This window comes from Camelina sativa, chromosome 9 (genome assembly GCF_030686135.1).
Source record: "Camelina sativa cultivar CO46 ecotype springtype chromosome 9, ASM3068613v1".
In the NCBI taxonomy this organism is placed as follows: Eukaryota; Viridiplantae; Streptophyta; class Magnoliopsida; order Brassicales; family Brassicaceae; genus Camelina; species Camelina sativa.
This window is the reverse complement of record NC_141888.1, coordinates 7,721,847-7,744,238: the sequence shown is the minus strand read 5'-3', so window position 1 is coordinate 7,744,238 and position 22,392 is coordinate 7,721,847. Positions and strand designations below refer to the sequence as shown.

General features: G+C 33.7%; 3 protein-coding genes and 1 long non-coding RNA gene across 4 annotated transcripts; all 4 read left to right on the top strand.

Annotated features, from left to right (window-relative positions):
• Positions 1-2,373: 2,373 nt before the first annotated feature.
• LOC104710682 (uncharacterized) lies at positions 2,374-3,727 on the top strand. Its single transcript, XR_015567068.1, has 2 exons — positions 2,374-3,223; positions 3,354-3,727. It is a non-coding gene; the product is annotated as an uncharacterized LOC104710682 (long non-coding RNA).
• Positions 3,728-3,867: 140 nt separating this feature from the next.
• LOC104710681 (ABC transporter B family member 22) lies at positions 3,868-13,284 on the top strand. The gene is given in 7 exon segments (XM_010427315.3): positions 3,868-4,179; positions 8,779-8,833; positions 8,949-9,127; positions 9,225-9,682; positions 9,755-10,295; positions 10,388-11,284; positions 11,790-13,284. Coding segments are annotated over 7 exon segments (3,696 nt in total). The 5' UTR covers positions 3,868-3,984; the 3' UTR covers positions 13,161-13,284.
• A 1,956-nt stretch (positions 13,285-15,240) lies between these two features.
• LOC104715094 (ABC transporter B family member 22-like) lies at positions 15,241-19,992 on the top strand. Its single transcript, XM_010432540.3, has 7 exons — positions 15,241-15,524; positions 15,865-15,919; positions 16,055-16,233; positions 16,326-16,783; positions 16,858-17,398; positions 17,507-18,403; positions 18,482-19,992. Exons 1-7 carry the CDS (start codon positions 15,327-15,329, stop codon positions 19,850-19,852), a joined length of 3,699 nt encoding a protein of 1,232 aa, XP_010430842.1. The 5' UTR covers positions 15,241-15,326; the 3' UTR covers positions 19,853-19,992.
• A 621-nt stretch (positions 19,993-20,613) lies between these two features.
• LOC147937883 (uncharacterized) lies at positions 20,614-21,296 on the top strand. Its single transcript, XM_087465322.1, has 3 exons — positions 20,614-20,733; positions 20,827-20,960; positions 21,041-21,296. Exons 1-3 carry the CDS (start codon positions 20,614-20,616, stop codon positions 21,294-21,296), a joined length of 510 nt encoding a protein of 169 aa, XP_087321448.1.
• Positions 21,297-22,392: the final 1,096 nt, after the last annotated feature.

The following is a 22,392-nucleotide window of genomic DNA, read 5'->3' as shown; positions in this document are numbered from 1 at the left end:
AGAGTCTAGAATATTTCTTATATTTTCTTTTAGTTTCCTTTATTACGGGGGAGTTTGGTTATGGTTTAACCATTAGGGGAATTGAGAGTTCGTTGGAGCGCTCATGTTTAGGTTATTATTATTCCGATTTGTCGACTGTCCAAGATAAGGATAATTGTTTATGGAGCTGCAAGAGTTGCGCCCACAGGATGTTATTATTCCCTTTTACCAAAATCGAAGACTAGCTGAAGTTCCACTCTTTTTCTCAAGATTGAAAATTATACCCTGAGGATTTTGTTGACATGATTTGTCCGTCCTCGACATGATGTCCACGACATAGGTGTTTCGCTTTGTGGTTGCATAGTTTGCGTTTTGCGTCACACCTTTGCCGTGCGGGGGAGTATTAGGGAAGTAAGATGTGTATCTTGCGGACCAAGTAATATGGATCGTAAAATCCGTTAATGAAGCGAAACCCAACCCGAATTATAGTGTAGATCTTGATATTACTTATTGTAAAAGCTATTTTCTTATTTGTTTAGGAAAATTTACATTATGTCGTGTTAGCAATATGTCAAAGCTAATAACTATATATATGTATGTCTTGATCTATGAAACAGAACTCAATAAAACTAGTCCATTCTATAATACCTGAAAAGATGCAATGTTTAACTTAGTGCTTCGATTTCCAAGAAGCACTGCTTCAGCTTATAAGTTATTGGATGCAATGTTTATCCGAAGTTTCATAATGTTACACATTTGAAATCATTCTTGGTAATGTCGTGGGTTGTGAGGAGAACATGTCCACCACGCAAATGTCGTATATGCAAAACTAACTCTGGTGAATTCAAGTGTTATAAGAAGAACCATGTCATAGAATCGTTGTTTGTGCAAACATTTTATCGAAATCATTTTTATTTTAAAAAATAAATGTCATTATAAGAAATCGTTTACATTAAACATCTTTTATAATGATGGATTAATTGGCGGAAAAAACCATTAATTATCCAACAATTTGAGACATAACTATTAAAGCAAAAAACAAGTGTGAAATATTAAAAGTTATGGAAGCCCACGTACATCTCTCACATCCCTTAATTGGTAGCAGCAGAAGGTCGTAAGTCGTAACAAAGCTGCGTGCATGTCTAGAATTAATCTTTCGAGTCTTTATTTTTGTTATCTATGTTTAACTTATTTTAATCTACAATAACTAAAAATATTATAAGAACTTGGGTTTTATGTGTGCTCTAATAAAGAAAAAGAAAAAATTAGTTGGAAAAAAAATCTTTAAAACTCGAAATTACTATATACAAATTATGAGAAATTTGTTTTACACGTTACAAATTCGTATTATCAGAAGTTAATTAAATTCAGACGAATGAAAATTATGGATCAAAAGATCAAAAAATTTCTATTTAAAGATAATATAATTTTATTAAATGCCATAATATGTCTAATTATATAAGTATAATTCTAATTAAAGATACATGATGTATTGATGTAACTCAAACATTTTCTATTTAAAGTTACATGATGTATAATATAATTCTAATGGTCAGTGATTTATAAAGACAGCTAAAGTCAATGATACATTGAATATTGATGAACTGATATATATTTAAATGGTCAAATTGGCCTTCGGTTGGCTACTCTACAAACGTGTAACATGAATAAGATACTATAGAATTGTCGACCAAAAATAAGATTCAAGTCGCAATCAATTGAATTTGTCTTTTCTTTCCCGATCAAAATAAGTTTTCAGATTCACAAGTACGATAAGAGACACGAAAATATGAGATATCTTAGTGTACAACATTGTTATTTCATTGTGTCTAAATTATGAGATATGTTGACTGTATAAAATTGAACGTTGTAGTTTCTAATGCTAAATGAAATCATTACTTCAGTTTTCAAGGTTCAACGTTCACGGAAACCGAGATAAAAAGTATAAAAGAAGAAAGAGTCACAATAGCTTGCTACGGTTTCGTACGTACGTAGACTTAATTTGGCTGGGTGGGAGGAGAACTTAACATAGAGAATGACCATGTTCATGGTATAGAGAACTTATATGACCATTCACTGAAAATTCACAAAATAAGTTCTTAATATATACTAATTAAGCCATGCCTAGATTATCAATGAATGTTATAATATATTATATGTATTCACTGAAGATTTACAAAAATCTTGATATACTACTAACAGGGGCCAAAGCCGTGCCTAGGTTAGCAACAAATGTTTATTTTTTCTTAGCTAGTCACGGTAGTTTCCTCTGCGATGACAAAATTTGATGCAAAACGTTTTCTAACACAAAATTTGACATGAAAAATGTAAAAATAAAGTTAACGTGAATAAAATTAAATATATAAAATAGCCAAATAGATCTGGATTATAATCATAGCGGAAGATTAGACAAATTAGAAATAATATAATGGTTTCTCTTTTCTCTCTGGCACATTAACCGAGGAGAAAACCCTATTCAAATCTCGATCCCTTTTCCGGCGGGTTCTGCCGTCTGCTCTCACTGACAACTGGCGAGCCTCTCTTCTTCTTCTCCTCCTCTATCTGTTTGTTGTCTTCCTCTTTGATGGTGACTGAACTTGACATCACGACAGCGATATAACCGGACCAACGTAATGCGTCGAGTCCGAGTTCGCTTCTTCACTCTACAACCTCCTTGCCGATTGAATCTGTCACTGGGGAGATTCCAATCTTACCTGGAATGTCTTCGGTTCGACCCACATGTGTTGTTGATGCCTCCAATGTTATCACAGAGTCTGCAGCTCAAGTGACAGATTACGCTCCGGCTGATGTCTCTGAGGTAAAATCTCTTGTTCCATTTGTTCCTTCTCTAGGAGCTTGGGGAAAGCCTCTAAAAATTCCTTTGGATTTAAAAGATCCAATCCCTGAATTTTGCCTTTCATCCGAGACTGCAAAGATCACAGGTAATGTAAGTTCACCTTCTGACATACTTCCACCAGAGTTCAAAGTCAATTACGGTTCCTATGGGCAGCAAAAATGGACCCAAAAATTCGCAATCTTTATCGTACAACATCACCAACTTATTTGGAGGATGGTACTCCCATGGTCGAGATTCCTAATCATGTTTTAGCGCAGGGATTAGAAAATCAGAAGGAATTTTTGGTTGGTCAGCTTATTAGATGTTATACACCATCTCGAGGTGTCATACATGCTGTTGCTAACAGGATTTGGGGTAAGAAGTGTAAGATCTTCACTCGTAAATTAGGTGACTCCTCGTTTCCTTTTCACATCCCACATGTGTATACTAGAACTTGCGTGTTGGAGCGTGGTCTATGGCATTATGTTTGATGATTGCATTATGTTTGTGGCACCTTGGACTCCTACTGCTTCTTTAGCTTTGCCTGAGATTACTTCAGTTCCAGTATGTCGAGGAGGGAGGTCGATAAAACCTACGCAAAAAGTTCAAGAGAATGAATGGACTACGGTTGGAAGACATGGCAAACATGGTTGTGGTGGCCGCGGTGGTCGTGGTTAAGCACCGTAGTTCTTTGATTTCTCTTTATGTAATCTAGAATACACTTGTGTGTTCTTATCCTTTTAACTACTTTCAAAAACTATATGACCTCAAAGTCATATCCTTGTATTACCTTTGCATTTAATTTGCAAGCCTTTTAACAAAAAAAAAGCCAAATAGGATATATTATATACATAATGATTGAACCTTTTTGAATGGGTATAACAAATACATGTCATCAATATTAAAAGGCCAGCGATCTCTCTCTCCCTCTCTCAGAGTTGTTATATAAAACGACCGAGGAGGACGACGTGAATTAACAAATTACATCAGACGAGAAAATCCACAAAAAATAAGTATATTTTAACACAAAGTTATGGCTCCTCATTAATAGTGCCACTTGTTGCTAAAGAAAAGGGGACTTTGTGTTCTGTCGTTTCCCTAAAGTCAAGGTGTTTTTTTGGATTTTCTTTTCCGAAACAGAAAAAAAGAAACAAAAGGAGAGGAAGAAGATGAAGTGTTTTCAAAACATAAGATCGATATTCATGCACGCGGATGGTGTGGATTTGATACTGATGGGACGAGGTTTACTCGGAGCCATCGGTGATGGAGTCATCACTCCTATAATATTTTTCATCATCGGCCTGCTACTGAATGACATTGGTGGTTCCTCCGGAAATGAAACCTTCATGCATGCCATCATAAAGGTTTTTCTCTCCTCTTTACTCTATTTTCTTTGTTTTAGGTCTTAGCAAGAACAAATGACGATATGTGTTTACATATCTTATATAATATGAAAAGGTTTTTCTCAACTTTTGCTAAAGAGATGACACTTGGCTTACTATATTTCTGACACCTGTAAATTTTTTTGTTTGGACCTAATTAACTACAGTTTAGACCTAATTAACTACAGGCCCATAAAACCAAAAAGAAAAAAAACCATCTATAATTCTACATTTCCTTCCTTCTTTAATCAGAAACATATGCAACCCCCAAAAATCTAAAGCCACCTTTTATCAGTCTGTGATTGGTTTCATCTTGGAATTATATACCAACATTTAATTAAATTTATAGTTTTGAATTCTTGGGTTTAATTTCTGTGTTTGAATCTTATATAATTTTCTGGGGCACAAATGGAATCAAATTTAAGTAAGATGGTTGGTATGTATTATTTAAGTAAATTAGTTTAAATTTTTTAAAAATTGTTTATGTGAAATTAAAATTTTGAGCTTGATTTCTGAAAAATTACATAAGATTATGAGATGATTTTGATCTAATTCTATAATTATTTTGTTTGATTCACACTTACTATTTCAAACGTTATGGTATTTTTGAATTACATTAAATTTAGAAGTTTTCATATTAGGAATTTCAGAATAAATTATGAACATAATCAGTTATGTTTTGTTTTGAAATAATACCATCATTTTATGCATTGCCATATACCCACTATTTCCTCAATTTTCATTTTTGTTTATATTACTTCTCATTTTTAACTTATTATTTTGACACACTTGCGAATTTATGATCATTAATATTTGATTTCAATCCGTTCTCCTTCTTAAAGGCTCAAACATTCTATAAAGTTAGTTTTCTAAAAACAACATATTACCATACAAACATATCATCTTTCAGACTACAATAAAACCTCTATAAATTAATAATGTTGGGACCAAGACATTTTATTAATTTATAGTGATATCTTATATAATATGAAAAGGTTTTTCTCAACTTTTGCTAAAGAGATGACACTTGGCTTACTATATTTCTGACACCTGTAAATTTTTTTGTTTGGACCTAATTAACTACAGTTTAGACCTAATTAACTACAGGCCCATAAAACCAAAAAGAAAAAAAACCATCTATAATTCTACATTTCCTTCCTTCTTTAATCAGAAACATATGCAACCCCCAAAAATCTAAAGCCACCTTTTATCAGTCTGTGATTGGTTTCATCTTGGAATTATATACCAACATTTAATTAAATTTATAGTTTTGAATTCTTGGGTTTAATTTCTGTGTTTGAATCTTATATAATTTTCTGGGGCACAAATGGAATCAAATTTAAGTAAGATGGTTGGTATGTATTATTTAAGTAAATTAGTTTAAATTTTTTAAAAATTGTTTATGTGAAATTAAAATTTTGAGCTTGATTTCTGAAAAATTACATAAGATTATGAGATGATTTTGATCTAATTCTATAATTATTTTGTTTGATTCACACTTACTATTTCAAACGTTATGGTATTTTTGAATTACATTAAATTTAGAAGTTTTCATATTAGGAATTTCAGAATAAATTATGAACATAATCAGTTATGTTTTGTTTTGAAATAATACCATCATTTTATGCATTGCCATATACCCACTATTTCCTCAATTTTCATTTTTGTTTATATTACTTCTCATTTTTAACTTATTATTTTGACACACTTGCGAATTTATGATCATTAATATTTGATTTCAATCCGTTCTCCTTCTTAAAGGCTCAAACATTCTATAAAGTTAGTTTTCTAAAAACAACATATTACCATACAAACATATCATCTTTCAGACTACAATAAAACCTCTATAAATTAATAATGTTGGGACCAAGACATTTTATTAATTTATAGTGATATTAATTTATCTATAAATTAATAATTATTATTTGATAGTGTAAATTAATAATTATTAATTTATAGATATATATATATTTTTGTCAACCATTGGGCCACAACTGGCTGACTCATTAGCCAAATCCCTACATTCGTAGGGAGCGGGACTCGATCCCTGGTGTGATGGTGCCTTCGACAATTGGACTTACCTCCTGCCACTGCACTAAGGTCACTTCACAATTATAGATATATTCTTAATTGTTTAAAGTTTGAAAAATTATGAATTGGAACAACTATATCAAAATAAGATTAAACTTTCGGATGTTCTAAATTTTATGGTTTAGGAATTGAACTTGTAATATTTAGAAAGCATTATTGACAATAGATTACAAATACTATAGACAAATTGACTTAAACACATGACATACATAAATTCAAATTTATGAATAATAATATCAATTCTCCTATTTTTATAATCTGTCAAATTATCAAACTGTAAATGGTGCATATCTAAAAATTAAAACTTTTAAATTTAATTATTTGTATGACATGTTATAAAATATTTTAGAGATATTATTATAGTTTGAAAATACAACATTACAATTATTGTTCTATAGAAATGAGCTTTAGGAGAAACATACTCTATAATATATATATATATATATAAAAATTTACATGATTATTAATTTATGATATTATTGGGACCATATTTTACATGGAGATTTCAAAAAAAATATTATCTTGTTATCTTATCGAATATTATATAATTTTTACATTGGTCCGACTTGGAACCAGCAAAATTTATTAATTTATAGTGTTTATTAATTTATAGAGGTTTTACTGTATTGTGAAAACTAAAACATTTACTTTCTATTCTATCCTCGAATCAATCTCCAACGAACAAGAAAACATCGGTAACAATAGTATCGTTTTTCGGGATCATCCGTTTTTGGAAAGTTCCTAACTTGAGAAGAAATATTGTCTTACTATGTCTTGAATATTTTTTCCAAAAATGTAAATTTTTTTTTCTATTGTTCATATTTTGATGATTTATGCAATCATTTTAAAATATTTATAGAAGAAAATAAATAATGTCATGTGTATTTGATTTTAAATGAATTTTAAATTATAATGATGTTGGGCGTCAGATTCTAGAGTTGGAATTGAAAGAAATCTTACTATATTATATTATCTAATAATAAAGTAAAGTTTTATTTTGGAAAGCTGCAAAAGATTGTCATTTGATGTTCTCTTCTTTCACAAGTGTCATTTTGTTTCTTTTAATTTTTAGCGTAACAAATTTATTCAATTGAATTAACATAATAAAATTTTCGCTAACAAATAATTTGATGATTAAATAGTTTTACGGATATAAGATTAATATACATATATATATATATATGGGTTGTATAGGAAAATGTCGACTAATAAGTGGCTGTTTTATTTCCACACTTTAATATAAATAATTCACATGATCTTGATATTACATTATTTTATTTCATTTTCAATCCATTTAAATTAAACTCAAGTATATTTTAATATATAATATCTAAATAACTAAATGAGAATTAAATATATTTTTTTGATAAAGATATAATATAATTGTATATATTTCTGTTTAAAGAGAGAAGTGAATATATATTTAAATTCATGATTTGACTAGCTAAGATGCCCGTTCATAGATCTATATTTATAATATATAACTTTTGAATATATAGTGAAAACAATATACTATTTTAGTTATTAATTCACAATAATGTATTTTTATAAACCTGACATATTTTTTATTAACTTTTCTATTATGTCTCATCAGTCCCGTATGTTTTACTAATTAACTCTCATTTTTGTAACTTTCATAATATTTATAGTAATGCAATGAATGATTAATAATAGTATTTAGAAATATTACATATATAAGAAAATATATCAATATGTAATGATTGCATATCTATAACTCTCACAAAGTTTATGTGACTCCTATAACAATGTAATATTCCCTCTGTTTTAATTTAGTTGTCGTTTTAAGTTTTCAATGAAAATGCTCTCTCTCTATGCTGGGCCATGGAAAGTGCTCTCTCTCTCTGGGATATGATATGGTTCATTTTGAGATAGATTGTCAATAGATTTTAAGTGTCATAGATGAGTCAAAAAACCGGCCAGCGTTTACTTTGGAATTAGATTCTTTTCAGTCTTATCAAAGGAGGTTTTCTATGTTTTCTATTGGATGTATACCTAGATTGAACAATGTCTGTGTCGTTCGTCTTGCAAAAGCGGCTTGAGCATGAGGATCTTTCTTTTCCTATGTAAATCCGCAGGTTCCGGAATGGTTAGCTCACGAGACTATCCTATTTGAACCGGCTTAATAAGATATGGTGTTTTGAGGTCAGAAAAAAAAAGGATGTTGATGATCAAAAAAAAATATCCAAAAATAACGTAAACTAAATTTATTGCTAATTATGAGACTACTAGTGACTACTAGTATAAACATATATTTATGTTAGGAATTATGAGAATTGTGTACACCTAATTCTAATAGATAAAATATATGGATCAGTTTTTACATTTATTGCTAATTGGTTCTGAGATGAAAGCATTTGAGCATAAAATATATATGTAAATATATTATTGTAATTATTATTTTTTTCTTTAATTTTATTTCTTTATCATAATGTATCTTCGACTTTTTGGTACACGTTGGGTAATTAACAGAATGCTGTAGCTTTGCTTTATGTCGCTTGCGCATCTTGGGTGATATGTTTCGTTGGTAAGTCTTTTAGATAGTGTTTTATTCTTTCTGAAAACAAAGAAAATTAAATTTAGTTAATTTAGAAGTAATTAAATTAAATTTGTGGATGGTTTTCCAAATACAAACAAAACAGAAGGATATTGCTGGACAAGGACAGGGGAGAGACAAGCATCAAGAATGAGAGGGAAGTACTTAAGAGCAGTGTTAAGACAAGATGTGAGTTACTTTGATCTTAATGTAACAAGCACTTCTGACGTTATCACCAGTGTCTCCAGTGACACTCTTCTCATCCAAGACGTCCTAAGTGAAAAGGTTCTAACCTATATATCTCTCTATATCCTAAATTACTAATTCTTATCTTTTAGTGAAAAGGTCTCACAAGTGAAATATGTTTATTTATTTCAAACAGTTACCAAACTTTTTGATGAATGCATCAGCGTTTGTGGCAAGCTACATCGTGAGTTTCATCATGTTGTGGAGACTCACAATCGTAGGCTTGCCGTTCTTTATCCTCCTCTTGATCCCTGGACTGATGTGCGGACGAGCCCTTATCAGCATCTCGAGAAAAATACGCGAAGAGTACACTGAAGCTGGTTCTATTGCCGAACAAGCTATCTCGTTGGTGCGAACCGTCTATGCATTTGGTAGTGAGAGAAAGATGGTAGCAAAATTCTCAGCTGCGCTTCAAGGCTCATTGAAGCTAGGGCTGAGACAAGGACTAGCTAAAGGAATCGCCATCGGGAGCAATGGTATAAGTTATGCAATCTGGGGGTTCATGACTTGGTATGGAAGCCGGATGGTAATGTACCATGGCGCTAAAGGCGGTACTATCTTCGCAGTCACCATTTGCATCACTTACGGTGGCACGTAAGTATTCATGTCTAAGGCCTTTTGATTATCTTATTGTAGTTTTGATCTTTGGTATCTTATTTTGGGTAGATCACTTGGTCGAGGTTTGTCGAATCTCAAAGAATTCTCAGAGGCAGTTGTAGCGGTGGAAAGGATTGTCAAAGTGATAAACAGAGTTCCTGACATTGATTCACAGAACCTAGAAGGTCAAATTCTTGAGAAAATTAAAGGAGAAGTCCAGTTTAAGAATGTGAAGTTCATGTACCCATCTAGACCCGAGACACCAATCTTTAATGACTTTTGTTTAAGAGTTCCATCTGGGAAAACTGTAGCCCTGGTGGGAGGAAGCGGATCAGGAAAATCAACTGTGATATCACTTTTACAAAGATTTTACGATCCGATCGCAGGAGAGATTCTCATTGATGGTGTGTCCATTGACAAATTGCAAGTAAAATGGTTGAGATCACAAATGGGTCTTGTTAGCCAAGAGCCAACACTCTTCGCCACATCAGTAGAGGAAAATATATTATTTGGTAAAGAGGATGCATCCATGGATGAAGTAGTGGAAGCCGCAAAGTCTTCAAATGCTCATGATTTCATTTCTCAGTTTCCTCTTGGTTACAAAACTCAGGTTAGATTCCATTTTTAGAAAAATACTGATTATGTTCTCTTCTTTTTTAGTTGGTTCAAGATGTATATATAGTTTATTTGTTACGCAAAAAGGTTGGGGAGAGGGGAGTGCAAATGTCAGGGGGTCAGAAGCAGAGAATTGCAATTGCACGTGCCATAATCAAGTCACCAACAATTCTCCTTTTAGACGAGGCAACAAGCGCATTAGACTCATAATCCGAAAGAGCAGTTCAGGAAGCCTTAGACAATGCCTCTATTGGTCGTACAACTATTGTTATTGCCCACCGTCTCTCTACTATTCGTAATGTTGATGTTATATGTGTATTCCACAATGGTCACATTGTAGAAACTGGATCACACGAAGACCTCATGGAGAACTTAGATGGTCAATACACTTCTCTAGTGCGCTTACAGATGATTGAAAATGAAGAATCAGATGATAACATTAGCGTAGGTATGGGAGATAGTCCATTCTCAATTTTAAGTAAAGATGTGAAGTATAGTCCAAGATTGTCTATTCAAAGCCAGTCTAACTTGTTCTTAACTTCAAACATTGATACAAATGATCCTGGTGAAATTCCGAAGGATAAGAAGAAGCATGTGCCATCTTTTAAGAGATTGATGGCGATGAATAAACCAGAGTGGAAACATACATTGTATGGTTGCATAAGTGCAGTCTTATATGGGGCTTTACAACCAGTGTACGCATATGCTTCAGGATCAATGGTGTCAGTGTATTTTCTAACGAGTCATGATGAAATGAAGGAAAAAACAAGGATCTACGTGTTGCTTTTTGTAGGCCTAGCTGTGTTGTGTTTTTTGACCAGTATCATTCAACATTATAGTTTTGGTTACATGGGTGAATACCTAACGAAACGTATCCGAGAAAATATTCTCTCCAAGCTATTGACCTTTGAAGTAAGCTGGTTTGATGAAGACGAGAACTCAAGTGGTGCAATTTGCTCTAGACTAGCAACAGACGCAAACGTGGTATGTCTTCTGTCTTACTAATTTAAACCCTGTGAGACAACTTTATTTTTTAAAATTTTATGTTACCAAATACAGTAAAACCTAATAAATTAATTAGTTAGTCATAATTTATTGAGTTATAATTTATACATATAAAAATAATTAAACCAAAAAATCAGTTTGAGACCGGAAAAATATACTCCCTCTGGTTTTTATTATTTGTCATTCTATAGAGATTTTTTTTTTTGTTTTAGATTACTTGTCATTCTCATTTTTCAATATAACATTTGCAATAAAGTTTCAAATATAACCTTGTTAAACAAACACAATAAGTAACATAATTGTTAATTTACACAAGTTCTTTATCTACATGATTTGTGAGGTTAAAGTTGTTAATTTACACAAGTTCTTTATCTACATGAAATTCTCTAGAATAACAAGTAAATAAATACGGAAGGAGTATTGATTTATCAAGGTATTAATTTATAGAGGTTATACGATATCTTATAACTTTTTGTTATGTCAGGTGAGATCTGTTGTCGGTGAACGCGTATCATTGTTAGTACAAACTATATCAGCAGTGAGCATAGCTTGCACACTTGGTTTGGTCATTGCTTGGAAATTAGCCATTGTAAATATTGCGGTACAACCTGTGGTTGTTGCGTGTTTCTACACTCAACGAATTGTACTCAAAAGCATATCCAAAAAAGCCATTAAAGCACAAGAAGGGAGCAGCAAACTAGCTGCAGAAGCCGTCTCTAACATCAGAACCATCACTGCATTCTCGTCACAAGAACGGATCCTAAAATTGCTCAAAAAGGTTCAAGAATCCCCACACAGAGAAAACATCCGCCAATCATGGTTAGCAGGGATTGTGCTTGCAACTTCTCGAAGCCTCATGACGTGTACTTCAGTTTTGAATTATTGGTACGGTGGTAGACTAATTGCTGATGGAGAGATCAAGTCAAAAGCATTCTTTGAGTTGTTTATACTCTTTGTGAGTACTGGTCGGGTTATTGCGGACGCTGGAGCCATGACAACGGATCTAGCCAAGGGCTCAGATGCGATTGGGTCAGTGTTTGCAGTGTTAGATCGCTACACTAACATTGATCCGGAGAACCCGGATGGATTTGTCCCACAAAACATAAAAGGACAAATCAGATTTGCTAATGTGGACTTAGTGTACCCAACTCGACCTGATGTGTTTATATTCAAGAACTTATCTATTGAGATTAACGAGGAAAAGTCCACAGCGATTTTGGGTCCAAGCGGGTCAGGGAAGTCCACAATAATAAGCTTGATCGAGCGGTTCTATGACCCGTTAAAGGGTACTGTGGAAATCGATGGCCGTGATATAAGGTCGTATCATCTGAGATCGCTTCGTCAACACATAGCTTTGGTTAGCCAAGAGCCAACGTTGTTTGCTGGGACTATCCGTGAGAACATCATGTACGGAGAAGCATCTGACAAGATTGATGAATCAGAGATTATTGAGGCGGCAAAGGCAGCGAACGCTCACGATTTCATTACATCACTATCGAACGGTTATGACACATACTGCGGGGACAAAGGAGTACAATTGTCAGGCGGTCAAAAACAGAGGATTGCGATCGCTCGTGCGGTTTTGAAGAACCCATCTGTGTTGCTCCTTGATGAAGCTACGAGCGCTCTGGACAGCCAATCAGAGCGTTTGGTACAGGATGCACTCGAGCGTTTGATGGTTGGAAGGACAAGTGTTGTGATTGCACATAGGCTTAGTACGGTTCAAAACTGTGACATGATAATTGTTTTAGACAAAGGGGAAGTTGCTGAATGTGGAACACACTCTTCCTTGTTGGGAAAAGGTCCTACGGGGACATACTTCACATTGGTCAGTCGCCAAAGAACTCATTGTTGAAGAACATTTATTCTTTTTATGAAATTTCGATTATCATACATATATTGAAATCCCAATGTATATTACGGAAACCAGTTTGTGATCTCGATAAAATGGATATTCTAGGAACTGACTCATTTATTTCTACAATTTTGAACCATCACTCATGTTTTAAATTTTCCGATAAATATAGCATTTGTTTAAATGTAAACGGAAGATTACGTTGTTGGCTTGTTGCCATCAAAGTTAGTTTGCTTATTATAATGACCGAAAACGAGGTTTGTGTCTGCGTGAAGCATGCTAAGTGTATAAATACTTCGATATTAGTCTCAATCCACAGAGACTAGTAATATATGACCATTGACCATCATTTGTATGAGATCGATGACAGAAACCCAACTTTTAATATTTTTATTTCATCGAAATATTAAATATTGTCATATTACAATTTATTTCATATTGTTCATTACTTATTATAAGATGAATGAAAATATATTTTACTAGAATTTATAATTTATTTTAAGGTAAATAATATCAAATCAACATTAGTTTACTATTCTTATGACGAAATAATTTTTTTTTCTTGTTGTACATAAGTGATAGTACATAAACTTTAACTTATGTAATTAAAAATATAAGTAAAAAACTAAGATGAATTTTTTATCTCAAAACTTAGAGAAATACATTAAAATTATAACATAAACAAGAAAAAACTCACTTAAATTATTATAAATCCAAATCTTATGAACAAGTATCTACACTATTAAGGGAGAAATACACATAGAACTTTACACTTAAAAAAAAAAAAAGTATTTACAGAAAATGTCATTGGTCTTAAGACCATTAAAATTTATCATTAAGGGTCAAAATGTAATTCTTAAACTAATAAAATCTTATTTTTGTCCCAAAAAAAAACTAATAAAAACTTTTAAATAATTAAGTTTTTGTTAATATTGTAAATTATGATTCTCCTATTCATCAATATGTAGTTTTTTTTAATTGTTCACGGTTATAAAGATAAATTACTCATCCTATGAAAAAGGTGTGTTCAATGTTTCGCATTAGTGGACTGGTAAACTTAAATTTATGCGGGTTGATAAATTAAAATTTTTTTAAAATTTTCACAACAAATACAACTAAGCAAACAATCTTAAACTGTAGTATACCTCAGATAAATTAAATTACTATAATCTTCTAAAATAATTCGTACAATGGGATCATTATATGAGTGCTCGTGTATAATCCGACAAGAATATGAACTAATCTACCAATTGTTGCAGCGACTTATATATATATATATATTTTTTTAATTTTATTGTTACTATGTTGCAGACAATTTTTTGGTTTTAACTGAACATTCGATTCCTTTATACGATTAATCTTGTAACTATATTCTCAAACAATATATACTTTGAAGAAAAAAAACTAAATTCAATTACACAGCCGTGTGTACTCTACATAATATTAGTTTTTTACTGTTATTACTCGATTTGTTATTTGATAACATACATCATAATATACATGTCAAACTAAAAAAAAAAATTATGTCGATTTAATTTACCAAAAAATTGCAATATTAAAAAAAAATATATTATCTCAAATAAAATTATTTTTAAAAATAGTATAAGCATAAATTTGTATTACTATATTAAAATTTTGAAGAAAATCTCCTAGTTGGACTAATATTTTGTTAACTCTAACAGTTGTTTATCTATTTTTTATTTGAACTAATATTTAGTTAACAGTTGTTTATGTATTGTTTTCCTTGCCTAACTTTGCCTTTGTTTAGTTCCATTTAATGATAAAAACATCTACTCTAATTCTAACGCTTCAGAGATAATCAATTCCATTTAATTGCAGTGAGGAATTTGATATAAACTGTTGTGTTAAGACTTATCTTTTTTTTTTTTTGGGGTACACAAATAAAGACATATCAACGGCCACTTAAAAAAACCACGTAACTCTTATTGTTCTCCATTAGTAATATTTAAACACTGCCAAAAAACAAAATTAGTAATATTTAAAGGCCAACGGTCTTCTAATTAATACGTAAACAGTGCCACTTGCTCTTAAATAAAGAAAAGAAGACTTTGTTAGCGCTAGCTCTCGTTTCCTTAAGGTCAATGTGTTGTCTTAGCTTTTCTTCTCAGACACAGAAAAAAAAAAGAAACAAAGGAGAGGAAGAAGATGAAGACTTTTCGGAGCATAAGATCGATATTCATGCATGCCGACAGTGTGGATTTAGTGCTGATGGGATTAGGTTTACTTGGAGCCATCGCTGATGGCTTCATCACTCCTATAACATTTTTCATCACCGGGTTGCTGCTGAACAACATCGGTGGTTCCTCAGTCGGTGATGAAACCTTCATGCATTCCATCATGAAGGTCTTAATTTTCTAACTTTTTTACTCTCTATTCTATGGTTTTGGTCTCAATTCTTAGTAAGAACGAGCGAATGAGCGATGATATGTGTTTATAACTTTAAATATGTATGTTAGGAATCATGAGTACAGAACCATTTCACTTCATAGCTGATCGGCGTTGACTGTATGACAGTATGAGTACGAGAGGACGTATAACTATATATCCCTTGAGAGTATATATATATATTTTGGGTTATGAAATATATATTAATATTTATCGTGAGCAATGAGTACTAAACTACTAATGTAATTATATATATAAAAAAAGAGTACTAATGTATCTTCCTTTGGGTAACTAACAGAACGTTGTAGCTCTGCTTTACGTGGCTTCTGCATCTTTGGTGATATGTTTCGTTGGTAAGTCTTTCGATAATTCCCTTTTTATAAGCCTAATTAAAACACCAAATAAAAACTAAAAATTACCGGTGCTTTTCAACATAATAAATTTTATTTAAATATGCGGATGGTTTTCGAAATGCAAAAACAAAACAGAAGGATATTGCTGGACAAGGACAGGGGAGAGACAAGCATCACGAATGAGAAAAAGGTACTTAAGAGCAGTGTTAAGACAAGATGTGGGTTACTTTGATCTTCATGTTGCAAGCACTTCTGATGTTATCACTACTGTCTCAAGTGACACCCTCGTCATCCAAGACGTCCTTAGTGAAAAGGTCTTAACCTTTATATTTCTATATAATAATTATTGTTTCTTCTTTTGGTGAAAATGTCTCACAGGTGAAATTTCTTTATTTATTCCGAACAGTTACCAAACTTTTTGATGAATGCGTCAGCGTTTATCGCAAGCTATATCGTAGGATTCATCATGTTATGGAGACTCGCAATCGTAGGCTTCCCGTTTTTTATCGTCCTCTTGATCCCTGGACTGGTGTGCGGACGAGCCCTTATCAGCATCTCGAGAGAAATACGCGAAGAGTACAATGAGGCTGGTTCTATTGCTGAGCAAGCTATCTCGTTGGTGCGAACCGTCTATGCATTTGGTAGTGAGATGAAGATGATATCCATATTCTCAGCTGCGTTACAAGGGTCGGTGAAGCTAGGGCTTAGACAAGGACTAGCTAAAGGAATCACCATTGGGAGCAATGGTATCGTTTATGCTATTTGGGGGTTCATGACTTGGTACGGCAGTCGGATGGCTATGTACCATGACGCCAGAGGCGGTACTATCTTCGCAACCATCGTATGCATCACTTATGGTGGCACGTAAGTATACATGTCTAAGTCTCTTTGATTTTCTCTAATTGTAGTTTTGATCCTTTATATCTTACATGTTTTAGATCACTTGGTCGAGGTTTGTTGAATCTCAAATATTTCTCAGAGGCGGCTGTAGCAGGGGAAAGGATTATCAAAGTGATTAAAAGAGTTCCCAATATTGATTCAGACAACAAGGATGGTCAAATTTTACATAAAGTAAAAGGAGAAGTCGAATTTAAGCATGTGAAATTCATGTACCCGTCTAGACCTGAAACCTCAATCTTTGATGATTTTTGTTTGAAAATTCCAAGTGGGAAAACTGTGGCTTTGGTGGGAGGAAGTGGATCGGGAAAATCAACCGTGATATCTCTTCTTCAAAGGTTTTATGATCCAATCGCGGGAGATATTCTCATTGATGGTGTGTCCATTAGTAAGTTACAAGTTAAATGGTTGAGATCACAAATGGGTCTTGTTAGCCAAGAGCCAGCACTCTTTGCCACATCAATACAAGAGAACATACTTTTTGGTAAGGAGGACGCATCCATGGATGAAGTAGTGGAAGCTGCCAAGGCCTCTAATGCTCATAAATTCATTTCTCAGTTCCCTCATGCTTATAAAACTCAGGTAAGACTCCTACTTTAAGAACAATTTGACATTTTTTTTCTTCTATGTTGGATCAAGACATGTATTAAATTTTTTTTTTTTTTTTTTTATTATTGATCACATTTAAAGGTTGGGGAAAGAGGAATACAAATGTCAGGGGGTCAGAAGCAAAGGATTGCAATTGCACGTGCGATAATTAAATCACCAACACTTCTCCTTCTAGACGAGGCAACAAGCGCGTTGGACTCAGAATCCGAAAGGGTAGTCCAAGAAGCCTTGGACAATGCCTCTATTGGTCGTACAACTATAGTTATTGCTCACCGTCTTTCTACCATTCGTAATGCTGATTTTATTTGCGTAGTCCATAACGGTCGCATAGTCGAAACTGGATCACACGAAGAGCTCGTGAAAAACTTAGATGGTCAATACACTTTTCTAACCCGCTTACAACAGCTGGGAAATGAAGAAACGAATGATAATATTAATGTAAGTACGCAAGGGGGTCAAGTCTCGATTTTGAACCAAGATTTGAAGTATAGTCCAAAGATTTCTATTCAAAGCCGGTCAAACTTGTTCTCGACTTCAAGCACTGATACAAATCTCCCTGGTTCGACTCCAAAGGATAAGAAGACGCTTAAACCATCGTTTAAGAGATTGATGGCGATGAATAAACCAGAGTGGAAACATGCATTGTATGGTTGCTTAAGTGCAGCCCTCTATGGGGCCATACAACCACTATATTCATATGTTTCAGGATCGATGGTGTCAGTGTATTTTCTAACGAGCCATGATGAGATCAAGGAGAAAGCAAGGATCTATGTTTTGCTCTTTCTTGGTCTAGCTATATTCAGTTTTGTGATCAGTATCATTCAACATTATAGTTTTGCATACATGGGCGAATATCTAACAAAACGTATCCGAGAAAATATTTTGTCAAAGTTGTTAACCTTTGAAGTAAGCTGGTTCGATGAAGAAGAGAACTCGAGTGGTGTAATTTGCTCTAGACTAGCAAAAGATGCAAACGTGGTATGTCTTCTGCCTTACTAATTCAAACTTTAGTGAAATTTTATTTTCCAATACTCTTATAACTTTTTGATATGATAGGTGAGATCGCTTGTTGGTGAACGAGTGTCATTGTTGGTACAAACTATATCGACAGTAAGCATCGCTTGCACACTTGGTATGGTCATCGCATGGAAATTCGCCATTGTGATGATTGCGGTACAACCAGTGGTTGTTTTGTGCTTCTACGGACATCGTATTATACTCAAAAGCTTATCCCAAAAAGCCATTGAAGCCCAAGACGAGAGCAGCAAACTAGCTGCGGAAGCTGTCTCAAACATCCGAACTATCACAGCTTTCTCATCACAAGAACGAATCATAAAATTACTAGAAAGAGTTCAGGAAGGTCCACGAAGAGAAAACATCCGACAATCGTGGTTAGCAGGAATAGTGCTTGCAACTTCACGAAGCGTCATGACGTGCATTTCAGTTTTGAATTTCTGGTACGGGAGTAGACTTATTGCTGATGGGAAGATAATGTCTAAAGAATTTTTTGAGTTGTTTATAGTCTTTGTAAGTACGGGTCGTGTTATAGCAGACGCTGGAGCCATGACAACGGATCTAGCTAAGAGCTCGGATGCAGTTGCGTCTGTGTTTGCAGCGTTAGATCGATGCACAACCATTGAGCCGGAGAATCCGGATGGATACCTCCCTGAAAAAATAAAAGGAGAAATCAAATTTGTCAATGTGGACTTCGCTTACCCAACACGACCCGACGTGATTATATTCAAGAACTTCTCCATCGAGATCAACGAGGGGAAGTCCACAGCAATTGTCGGTCCAAGCGGATCTGGTAAATCCACAGTAATTAGCTTAATCGAGCGGTTCTACGACCCATTAAAGGGTATTGTGAAAATCGATGGTCGCGATATAAAGTCGTATCATCTGAGATCGCTTCGTCAACACATTGCTTTGGTTAGTCAAGAGCCAGTGCTGTTTGCTGGGACGTTCCAAGAGAACATCATGTATGGAGGAACATCAGACACGATCGACGAGTCTGAGGTTATCGTGGCGGCAAAGGCAGCGAACGCTCATGCTTTCATCTTATCATTATCGAACGGTTATGACACGTACTGCGGAGATAGGGGTATACAATTGTCAGGTGGTCAAAAACAAAGGATAGCAATTGCTCGAGCTGTTCTAAGAAATCCATCAGTGTTGCTTCTTGATGAAGCTACAAGCGCTCTAGACAACCAGTCAGAACGTATTGTGCAGGACGCGCTCGAGTGTTTGATGGTTGGGAGGACAAGCGTTGTGATTGCACATAGACTTAGCACGATTCAAAACTGTGACATGATAACTGTTTTAGACAAAGGGGAAGTTGTCGAGTCTGGAACACACTCTTCCTTGTTGGGAAAAGGTCCCACGTGCATCTATTTTTCATTGGTCAGTCGCCAGACAACTCATTGTTGAAACACATTTAAAAAAATGAAATACCAATATATACATTAGGAAACCAGTTAGTGATGTCGATAAAATACCAATATATACTGGGAAACCTATTTATATTTCCAATTTTGCTAAATAACTCATAGTTTGAAAATTTCGATAAATATCTAGCATTATTAAATTTCGAATATTACGTTTTTTGCCATCACGTATCACACTCGGAAATGGGGTTTGTATCTGCATGAAGGCATGATAGTTCGATTTTCCATTTGGCGAAACTGCTTTCTAGAAGGAGGTATTACTCAATATTGCACCCGATCCAGAACAACTCACTTTGTTTCGTGGTGGGTGGGAATGAAACTTAATAATACATAGTCTATATGAACAAAGAAAAATAAGATATAGTTAACTGATCAAACCTGTAATGGAGCTTAATAACAGAGAAGATGATAAAAAAGGAATAATATTATTAGATTTTAACCTGCTGTACACCGCGTGATTATGTTTTTTTTTAATATTTTATATAACTTACAAAAAAACATTATATTGGATCAAATATATGTTTTAAACTTTTTACAATAATATTGAGATATTTATAATTTTATTTGCTTTATCTATATAAAAATTATTATTTTCATTTAGAATTTAATTAATCAAAATTCTTTTATTTTGAAATTTAATCAATCAAAATTAGTTGTTGTGAAAGTAAACATCTGTTAATATGTATAATGCTTTATAGTTCATATAATATTATTTAAATTTTATTCACAAATTTGAAATTAGTTATGGCGACAACATCTAATCTGCGGAGACGTGGACTGGGCTGTGATGTGGAGTGTGAGGTTTGTGAAGGGACGGAGGAGAAAATCAATCATGCTCTTTTCTTATGTCCTCCAGCTCTTCAGGTTTGGGGTTTGTCCCCATTCCCGACATCCTCGGGCAGTTTTCTTTCAGACTCCGTCTATACAAACATGGACTCTTTATTTTGGAGATTACAGGACACTCTTTTGGTGGAGGTGTTCCCGTGGATTCTCTGGTATATGTGGAAGGCCAGAAATGATAAATTATTAAGCAATTTGGACTCTAATCCATTAGCGATTTTACAGATAGCAGAAGAGGAAGCAAAGCTTTGGTTTTTGGCCCAGGAGGATCCTTAGGATCTTCACCTCATAGTGGCTTTTGACCTTTCTCTGCTTCTACGGTTCATACTAGTATCGCGGTTAATAGTTATGGAACCAGTCACCGATGTTTTGTGGATGGATCTTGGAAGGCGATTGACCAGTTCATTGGCAGAAGATGGCATTGCATTTGTCCTGAGGAAGAATCTCCCACTATGGGTGCATCTAACTTTCGCTGTAGCTTGTCACCCCTCCATGCGGAAGTGGAAGCTCTCATCTGGGCAATGCGGTGTATGATTGGTGCAGATAATGAGAAAGTTGTTTTTTCACAGAGTGTTCTGATTCGGTGAAGATGGTGTCTTCGCCTTCTGAGTGACCTGCTTTCAAGACATATTTGGACGTAATTGAAGAAGATAAGGATGAATTCCTATCATTTTCTGTAGTTCAGATTCCCAGATCACAGAATGGTAGTGCGGACAAGCTGGCGTGTCGTGCTAGAGTGGAGTCGCATCCAATTACCTTTGTGAACATTTTTCCTGCTAATTGGCTCATTTGAGCTGATCTTGTACTTTGTTGGCACAAAAAAAAAAAAAAATTGAAATTAGTTAGTTTTGTCCAGAACCTCTTAGTAATTAAAAAAAAAAAACTAGTTAGTTTTGTATATGAGTATGATAGAGCAGATTAGTGTTGATTTTTAACTCTTTTCATATAAAATTAAGTTTTAAGATATTTTGTTTGTGTTTTTAGACCAACCCGCAAAAATATTTAATATTATTGATATTACTCATAGGACTAAATTTGATGTATTCACTACTTAAATTGTGCAACAGGATATATATTTGTATTTGACATCATAACTCTATAAATGACACATCTTTTTTAGTCAAAAAACATCTATCATTTTGTGGAGGTTAAAATATATATATATATATATAGTATAATAAAATCATACATTGTTAGTTTATTTTTATATTTTTTCTATCCATTTTGACATCAATTGCTCTATCCATTTTAACATAGAAAACATTAAACAACTTATAAAAACAAAACATGTATAATGGAAAATCAGTTAGTAGTTTGCAAATCTTTGGAAACAAGTTTGCCAAACCAATTATGGAAAATCAAAATTGAATAAGGTAAGATATTATAGTTTTTTTTTCATTAAAACGTTTAAAACTTGTATCTAAAAAAGGAAAATAGAAATTGATTTTTTTTTCAACCAAACATTAATAAAATTAAAAGAGAACTCGAAGATTCGTTGCCCAAACAGGAGGAAAAGAGTTTACAAAAATAGATTAGGAGGGTAAGCATCGTGATGACCGAACCAGACAGTCCGCCCTAACGTTGACATCTCGTGGGATCCTGACTAAGGTGAAGGAAGGGAAAGAGGTTCGGAGGAAAGCGAAATCCTCCATCAAATTGGAGAAAGCAGGCCAATCTTCCGGC